Source organism: Citrus clementina, unplaced genomic scaffold (assembly GCF_000493195.1).
Source record: "Citrus clementina cultivar Clemenules unplaced genomic scaffold, Citrus_clementina_v1.0 scaffold_3, whole genome shotgun sequence".
Lineage (NCBI taxonomy): Eukaryota > Viridiplantae > Streptophyta > Magnoliopsida > Sapindales > Rutaceae > Citrus > Citrus x clementina.
The window spans coordinates 17,917,955-17,927,494 of record NW_006262339.1 but is presented as its reverse complement, the minus strand read 5'-3'; the positions used below and the strand labels follow the sequence as shown (position 1 = coordinate 17,927,494).

Here is a 9,540-nt window from a genome sequence, read left to right as displayed (position 1 = left end):
TAATCAGCTGTTTTGTTTTGGGGGGGTGGGTTGGTACAGCACACAAAGCAAAATCTGATAATCCGCTCATGTCTTCTGGGCGGCCATCGGCTTCTCAAATCGGACAGTCAAATCCAACCAACATGCTGTCCGTCAATTAGCTAGCCTAATTCTATAAATTTGGTCTCAAAAGGGATATTTACACACAACAACCAAAGATAAGAACAAAAACTATAACGATATAACAATGAGAAGTACGTTAGTCTTACCCTCGCTGATCCTACTCTTTGCCTTCACTGCAACGCCATTGCCGGTCAAAGGCAATGCTCAACCTGATCCGGTGCTGGACATCGCCGGTAAGCAGCTCCGAGCTGGCAGTAAGTACTACATCTTGCCCGTTACAAAGGGCAGAGGCGGCGGGCTTACACTTGCTGGCAGAGGCAACAATAAGACATGTCCCCTAGATGTTGTTCAAGAGCAGCATTCATTTAAAAATGGTTTGCCGGTAACATTTTCGCCCGTTAACCCTAAAAAAGGCGTTGTTCGTGAGTCCACTGACTTAAACATCAAATTTGACGCTGCAACAAGTTGTGCGCAGTCCACAGTGTGGAAGCTTGACAATTTTGATGCGGCATTTGGGCAGTGGCTTGTGACAACTGGGGGAGTTGAAGGCAATCCCGGCCCCAGAACCATGAGAAATTGGTTTAAGATTGAGAAGTTTTTTGGTGATTACAAGCTTGTCTACTGTCCTTCGGTTTGTAATTTCTGCAGAGGTTTGTGCAGAGATGTTGGCATTTTTATTAATGGTGGGGTGCGGCGTCTGGCTTTGAGTGATATTCCGTTCAAAGTTGTGTTTAAAAAGGTTTGAAGATCGAGCTGCTGAGAGCTCCGCAAATGCTTCCAGTTAAAAATAAAGTTTGTTTTCTTTTAAGCTTGTACGCATGCTTTAATAAAAGAATAAATTAAGTTGTAATAATAAACGTTGCATCAATTTTGCATGTTTATGAATAATAAATTAGAAAATAGAACCGCGCTTCACACGGCTTTAAAAAAAAAATTTAGTATTATCCTTTTTTCTTACTTTACACTTGTGAGATAGTGGGAGTTATAGGGAAGCTAAAGATTGCTAATGAGAGATAGTGGGGAGACTAAGAGATATATGTTATGAATATTTATATTTATTTTAATAAATTCATAACACTCCCCCTTGGATGTTCATTATAAAGAATATGTTTCATTAAAATCTTTACATAATTGTTATTATGTAATAACAATCAAATTAATTTATGAGAAAGATGAAAAGTCAAATTTAAAAGAAAAATTTTTCTATTTTATTAGATAATAGAGAATATACAAAGGAGGAGAAAATTGTAATACCACATCACCCTCCCTCAAGTCCCCAACTTTATATATATATAGATACTTTTTTTTCTTCAAGGTGGGCTTATTTTGGGTTCATCATTTTTCCTGATGGGGTGTCAACATTTTCATTTTAAATTACGAACGGAGATTAAATCATTGTGATAGTTTCAATTTCCAGTAAGAAAAAATTAAATCATTTGTACAAAGGATTTGATAGTTTCATAACAATCTATGAACTTGACTCGATTATAGCATAAAATATGTAGAATTAAAGAAGCCAACCATGGGACTGTAATGAATAAACCATACATTGATGATATAGGGATAAATTTTCTATAAAAAAAGAGATTGTTAGTTTTCTTCCTACTAAAATAAACATATATATTATTTATTTCCGTATTATTTTTATAATAATTAATAACCACTAGGCACCATTCTTTTTTTTTTTTTTTTTGGTTTTGACCACAAGGTATCCTAGGGAGGGCCCCAACTATGGGAGGCACCTTTAAGCCCGTACCACAACCCAGACTAGAAGTCCCCGCCCAAACCGAGAGGCACAGGTTCTCCCAACAAAGGCGACTTCCCTGCGACTCGAACTGGGGAGCAAACCCACTAGGCACCATTCTTTAATAATATTACTTTATTTTATTTTCGAATACACTTTTTTTAAATTTATTATAAATTAAGTAAATCATATAAATTGAAATTAAAATAAATTAAATAAGTTGAATTAAAATTTGTTTCGTTTTAAAGTTATACGCATGCTTTAATAAATTAATAAAGTCGTAATAATAAAAGTTGCATTGATGTTGCATGTTTACGAACAATAAAAACTTTTCTTCGTCTTGGCATTTTGGTTAATCATTTTCCTGATTAGAGCCCACATTTTTGCACCAAATGTATTTCATGTGTTCCATTTGATGTATCTTCTTCATCTGCAAATCATTGATGGTGAGTGATTATTTTTTATTATATCATATTCAGAGAGAAAATGGTAAAATAAGAAATATTATGTCAAAAACTTAGCTAGTCCTAGAGAAAAATCCCGGGCACTAAGGACGATTGATATAGGCGAGTAGATTATTTCCGAGTTTAGCATTTTGATTATTTCGGAGTTTAGCATTTTATTTTGAAATAAAATTCTGATTCTTTGCTTCCTAAGGAATTCATATTCAAAAATTAATATTTTTTAATTAAGATTCTTAGTCAAATTTATAATTTTAAATATAATACAAAAATCATCAAACGGTAACACTAGTTTTGTAATTAACTGATGAAAAAGACAAAAATAAAGTATGATTATAAATGAACAAATTAAACCAATCAAAATTCGATTCGATTCATTTGTTACTTAAAGATAAAGGAATCAAATCAAAAAATAATTTATATTATTATTTGTTTAATAAATAGATTGAATTTAAATTCCAAAACTTAACAACAAGTTATTTATGATTTGACACAAATTCAACCCATTAACCCATTTTACCTCCTTTAAAAGACGGCGTTCAAAAATGTAAGAGGAGTGTTATTAATGGATGGTGATGTTGTTTTCGAGATATCAAACACGCCCATCACTTTTGTTAAGCATATAATAAAGTATTTTCTTGCTAATTGTCAATTCTCATATACATACGCACATGCAGACATAAATACACCCCCCCCCCAACACACACATACACACACCATCCTACCAATATACAGTTCGTCGAGCTCCATTTGATCAAGCTACTCCAATCTGTCGATGGCAAGTATCCATCCAAATGTAAATTCATAATTAGGGATGGCAATGGGGAGGGGAGGGGAGGGGACCAATCTCCCCATACCCATCCCCGAAATTTTACATATGTCCCTGTCCCCTCCCCGTCCCCGTCAGAATTGCTTGAGAGAATCCCCATCCCCTCCCCGAATAATAACAGGGGATCCCCGAGGGTCCCCGGTCCCCGAATAACTAATAGTCTAATACATTTTTTTATTTTCGATTTTAAATTAATCATATTAAAATAAACTCATACCGCTATTGTAAGCTCGTAACCAACTTTGACAGCACATTAAGGCCTCCAATGTGCTTGGATGAAGTCTGTTATGGTATGGGCTCACAACTCTACCACTAGTGTTAAAAGCTGATTCAGAAGCAACTGTTGTAATTGGAATTGCCAAAATATCTCTAGCAATTTGAGCTAATGTAGGATACCTATTAGCATTTGTCTTCCACCAATTCAAAATATTAAAATCTTCCATCCGAGGTATAACTTTCTCATCCAAATATGAATCTAATTCATCTGCAACAACTGCACAATCTCCATTGTTTACATAATCATCAAAACCTATCATCCATTTGGTTGCTTTCTTATAAGAATCCCCTGTAGATCTAGTAGAAGAACTACTACCAGTATAATCAAAGCAATAAACAGTTGGTGAAAACTTCAATTAATACTCTTCAACTAATTCCCGGCAAAGGATGACCACTTTCCCAACATACAACTATTTTGATATTTATTATTTTTAACAATATTTATAATTTTGTTATTTATTTATTAGTAATTTTAAAAATAAAAATAAAATTAAAAATTAAAATGGGGAAATGGGTAAGGGATGGGGATTCCACCTCATCCCCGTCCCCTCCCCGAATAAAAAATTGGGTAAAAAATTTTCCCCGTCCCCTCCCCGAATAAAAAATTGGGTATAAAATTATCCCCGTACCCTCCCCGAATGGGGAAAATCCCCGATGGTACCCGTCCCCGTGGGGATTTTTGCCATCCCTATTCATAATAAGGTATGATGAATATGTCCATATTCATATCTAATTTTTAAATTTTGATATGGATATTGATATGAATACCCATGAATATTTAATTTTTATCATATGAAAAGAAAGCAAAAAAATATGAAATAAAAAAATAATAATATAAAATAGTTAAATCAATCTCAAATTTTAATACTAAATTAGAAATAAAAAATCCAAATAACAAATATCATAACTACAAATTCACAAAAAAAAACTATCATTTGAAATTACAAATTAATTTTAAACTAAAAAACAAAAAAAAATTATTCAGCTAATAAGCCTTCTTTGTAAATTATTCTTCTAATGGCTATGTCTCATATTCATCATCATTATTAGTCACTTCTCTATTTATTTCTTCTCTGTTATTAGCTTATCTTTAGGAATTTCATTTTTCTTTTTCTTTTTTTTTTTGCTTAAAAAAAATGGAAATGGTTTTGAAATAGAATGTAAACAAATGTTATCAAACAAAATGTGGAACTCAGATGAGTTTGATACCTTTCATTTGAGCTCATATCTAATTCTGAGTACAAACTAAGGTCTCTAATATACTAGGATGAAATCTACTACGATGTGGGATTAAAAATCAACAATCCATACTAAATTCTACTATATGTGTTAGCATGGACATGCACTCACAAATATTGATGTCCATGCACTTACAAATATTGACCAAAGTGTTGTTTATGAAATATTTCAAATCAACTATCCATCAAATTATAAACTCACAAATAAAAGTAATTGAAACAATAACCATTTTTACTTAGTAAGTTTTAGTTTATGAGAAATGGCAAGTGTTTGAAATGAATTTTTAGTCCATAAAATTTATTTAGCCCATAAATTTCAAAAGTAATTTCTACATGTGAATTATGTCGAATTATCCATAAATTAACATGCGAACACCAAATTATCAGTATATTTCAAATGTTTCATTTAACTCAAGCAAAGAAGAAAACTTCCACAGTTCACGCAACTTTTGGACCACCAATTGATATCAAAGCACAGACATAAAATAAAAGCTAACACATGTAGTTATTAATGCACTGAGAGAAAGATAAAAAAGAAAGGTATGTTAAATAAGAAAAAGAAGAAGCTGTAACGCTGAAGAGGAGATAGCAAAGTCGGGAATAAACTAATATCAATGTCCCGTGAATAAGCAACAACCGGTGTGATCAATGGCTCGCGAGCAACTAGTAGCTGACGTGTGAAGTAAAAAGAGAGAACCTAGGATTTGCTAAATAAAAAATAGAAAAGGGTATGACATTCGGGTAAATGAATATTATGCCAAATACAATTCTTCACTTCATTTTAATTTTATAAAATATTATTTTTTAGCCCAATCAGATAAATGGATTCACATCTAATATTCATATCCATCCAATATCTAATTGGATGTTTTAAAAAAAAAATCATATCCATATCTAAAATACATCGGATAGATATTATCTAATCCAATTAAATTGGATATATGGATATCCAACTTAGATGGATCAATTCGCATTCCTACTCCAATCCCTTTGAACACAAATTCATTAATATTGTAGTCCATTTGGGCTAAAAAATGGGCCCAAACATAAATAAATAAAGGAAAATTATTTACTATATATACTAAGTTTACTTTGCTATAAAAATAATACAAAAATTTGAATTTATTTGATTTTTCACCCTAAGCTTGTAAATTGTATTACCGCCCACCAAAATGTTAACACTATTATAATATTCAATAGAATCTAAGTGAAAAGATAATTTTACCCTTGAATTCAAGGGCATTTTTGACTTTTCACTATAAAAAATAAATAAAACTTAGAAAAATTATAAGTCATATTCACCATATTATAAAAAAAGGGAAATTATCAATCGTATACCCTTAGTTTACTCTGTTATCAAATTTACTACAACACTTTCAAGGTATATCAGTTATCCACCCTAAGTTGACAAAATATATATGTCGTCCACCAAACTGTTAGTTGCCATTTAAATATGATGATGTCAGAGGGGTAATCTAGTCTTTTCATATGATACAAGTGATAATTTAAGGGTATATAAGTAATAATAAGAGATTTTAAGGGTATATAAGTGATAGTTTTTAAGGGTAAAATCGTCAATTCGTTACTGTTCCGTTAACTTTCAAACAGTAGCTAACGGTTTAGTGGACGGCAGATAACTTTTGTCAATTTAGGGTAGACGATTGATACACCCTTAAAGTGTTATAGTATTTTTGATAAAAGTACAAATTTAGGGTATACGAATGATAATTTTCCTAAAAAAAATATGATAAAAGTTTAAATTTATTTAATTTTCCAACTTGAGTTTGTATACGGTTATAATTTATAAATTTATAGTGGAAAATCAAAAAAAATCAAAATTACATAATATTTTTTATAACACAATAAATTTAGTGTATACAACTGATAATTTCACATAATTTAATACTAACAGGGATCTCCATATGAACTTAGCCAATAGATCTGCTAGTAACATGTTTTGATATCGTCATCTATATGTCTTTCTACATCATTTCTTGTTTTCAAATTCTTGTGCAATTTTTATATTCAAGGAGAGGGGCCAAGTTGCGCCTAGCTTGACGAGACTAACTTCAGCACAAAAAGAAAAGAAACATGTCCTTAAAATTAAACATATATACCATGCGATTTAAACAAAATGACAAAACCATTGACAAAGACAGAGGAATCAGATCTAAATTCGATTAAATTTAGTGTAAGAGAAAAGGTAAGATTATTGACTTCTAATTCTAAACAAAATCTTTGACTTTCTTACTAAACTACGCTTGCTATTGTTGAATTTGTATTAAATCTTCTTATCAGACTGTTTAGGCGGGAAAAAAAATAATAATTACAGTTCACAAAGCAGAATGTCATAATCCGCTCTTGTCTTGTGGGCGACCATTGGCTTCTCGAATCGGACGTTAGGCGAATCAAACCAACTTGCTGTCCGTTAATTAACTATACTAGCCTAACTCTATAAATTTGGCCTCATAAGGCCTATTTACACGCAACAACGAAAGATAAGAACAAAAAATATAACGATATAACAATGAGAAGCACACTAGTCTTAACCCCGCTGATTCTTCTCTTTGCCTTCATTGCAACGCCATTGCCTGTCAGGGGCAATGCTTCACCTGATCCGGTGCTGGACATCGCCGGTAAGCAGCTCCGAGCTGGCAGTAAGTACTACATCTTGCCCGTTACAAAGGGCCGAGGCGGTGGGCTTACACTTGCTGGCAGAAGCAACAATAAGACATGTCCCCTAGATGTTGTTCAAGAGCAGCACTCATTTAGAAATGGTTTGCCAGTAACATTTTCGCCCGTTAACCCTAAAAAGGGCGTTGTTCGTGAGTCCACTGACATAAACATCAAATTTGACGCTGCAACAAGTTGTGCGCAGTCCACAGTGTGGAAGCTTGACAATTTTGATGCGGCATTAGGGCAGTGGCTGGTGACAACTGGGGGAGTTGAAGGCAATCCCGGCCCCAGAACCATGAGAAATTGGTTTAAGATTGAGAAGTTTTATGGCGATTACAAGCTTGTTTTCTGTCCTTCGGTTTGTAATATCTTCAGAGGTTTGTGCAGAGATGTTGGCATTTTTATTAATGGTGGGGTGCGGCGTCTGGCTTTGAGTGATGTTCCGTTCAAAGTTGTGTTTAAAAAGGCTTGACGATCGAGCTGCTGAGAGCTCCGCAAATACTTCCAGTTAAAAATAAAGTTTGTTTCGTTTTAAGGTTGTACACATGCTTTAATAAATGAATAAATTAAGTTGTACTAATAAAAGTTGCATGAACGTTTCATGTTTACGAATAATAAAAACTTTTATTCATGTTGGTATTTTGGTTCATCATTTTCCTCATTAGTGCCAACATTTTCATTTCAAAGTACGAAGAAGATCAAATTATTGTGATAGTTCAACTCCATTCAGAAAATGTATAATATGAACTTTGCTTGATTATAGCATAAAATATATAAAATTGAAGAAGCCAACAATGGGACTATGATAAATAAACCATGCATAGATGCTATACGGATGAAATTGCCTAATGTTTTCGATTGATTTTGGGATAGGAAAAGTCAAACCAATCTAGAACAATAAATTTATATTTTTGGGGGAGATGGGGTACCTCACTAGTTTATTGTGTGCGGTGCGGTGTATCTGAAATTTGGGAGAGGTGAGAAGGGGAGAGAGAGTGGTAACAATAGTGGAAGGTCAGAAACAAGAGAGGTGTCCCTCAAAATGAGCTTCACGCCTACAAAACAGTGAAATAGAGGTTAGAGGTGAAGCCGGGGTACCCCGACGTTCACACTCCGACGCTCAAGTTAGCAAACTCAAGCTTTAATGGTAAAGAGAGCTGGCTAGCCCTCTGTAAATTAGGGTTTAAGGTTGAAGAAAACCTATTTTTTAGAGTGTGAGTGTTAATGGTGAGTGAAAAACATGATGGAGAATGAAACCTAGGCGCCTTTATATATGGAATACCTCAGCTGCCACGTGGTGTACCCTTTTTGGCTAACGTCTTTTTACCTCTTTATAATTTTTGGGCCGTTATCTGCATGTTCGCGGCGTATCTCATCTTTTGGAAACGTGGCGCGCGCTGGAGAGTGGTCTAGGGTACCTCTGCAGTAGCTGTCGGGTAGGCGGTTGGGGACCACTGCCCTTGGGACAGTGTCCTTCACTTTTGGCAGAAATCGCAGGCGGATGTCCCTCATTTTAGGGCGTCGTTTTTTCTTCCTAATTCTGACAAAATCAAATAATATCTTTTAGGAGGCGGAGACGTTTCTCATGGCCGATATTTTCGGTGGATTCTATTGCATCCGCTTTGCCGGGTACCTCGAGTTACGTGGGGTACCCCTATTTGTATGGGGTACTTCTATTCGTATGGAGTACCTCATATTATATGGGGTACCTCTATTTGTGTGGGATACCTCTAATTGTGTAGGGTACCTCTATGTATACGGGGTACCTCAAGTCATGTCGGGCACCTCGGATTGTGCAGGGTACCTCAGATTGTGCTGGAATCATTCCATTGGTTGACACGTGGCACTCTATTGCCTTTCCTATTTTTCCCTTAAACACCTAGAAAAACGGTGATGGTAAGTTTCCTCCCTACTGAAATGAGTATATATTATTTATACCCTTACTGTTTTCATAATATCTAATAATCACCTGGCACCATTATTTTATAATATTACTCTTATTTTCTATTACACTTTTATTTATATTTATTATAAATTAAATTAAATATTTAAATAAAAAAATAAGTACATTTCCTAGGTTTTGATATGAATAAAAAATTTATCACAAGATATTTTTCTTGTATTTTATTTTTTTAATATTTTTCTTCTAATAATTTTATATTTCCAATATCAAATATCGAGCAAATGACTTATTTTCTTCTCTTCTTTTTTTTT

At 33.7% G+C, this 9,540-nt stretch overlaps 2 protein-coding genes across 2 annotated transcripts; both read left to right on the top strand.

Annotated features, from left to right (window-relative positions):
- Positions 1-226: 226 nt before the first annotated feature.
- Positions 227-847, top strand: LOC18048909 (kunitz trypsin inhibitor 2). The gene has a single exon (XM_006441376.2). It carries the CDS (start codon positions 227-229, stop codon positions 845-847), a length of 621 nt encoding a protein of 206 aa, XP_006441439.1.
- Positions 848-7,177: 6,330 nt separating this feature from the next.
- LOC18048908 (kunitz trypsin inhibitor 2) lies at positions 7,178-7,798 on the top strand. The gene has a single exon (XM_006441375.1). The coding sequence runs from the start codon at positions 7,178-7,180 to the stop codon at positions 7,796-7,798; it is 621 nt and encodes a 206-aa protein (XP_006441438.1).
- The last annotated feature ends 1,742 nt before the right edge of the window (positions 7,799-9,540 follow it).

Coding starts and splice junctions, on each gene's coding strand:
- LOC18048908 (XM_006441375.1), top strand. CDS start 7,178: ATGAGAAGCACACTAGTCTTAACCCCGCTGATTCTTCTCTTTGCCTTC.
- LOC18048909 (XM_006441376.2), top strand. CDS start 227: ATGAGAAGTACGTTAGTCTTACCCTCGCTGATCCTACTCTTTGCCTTC.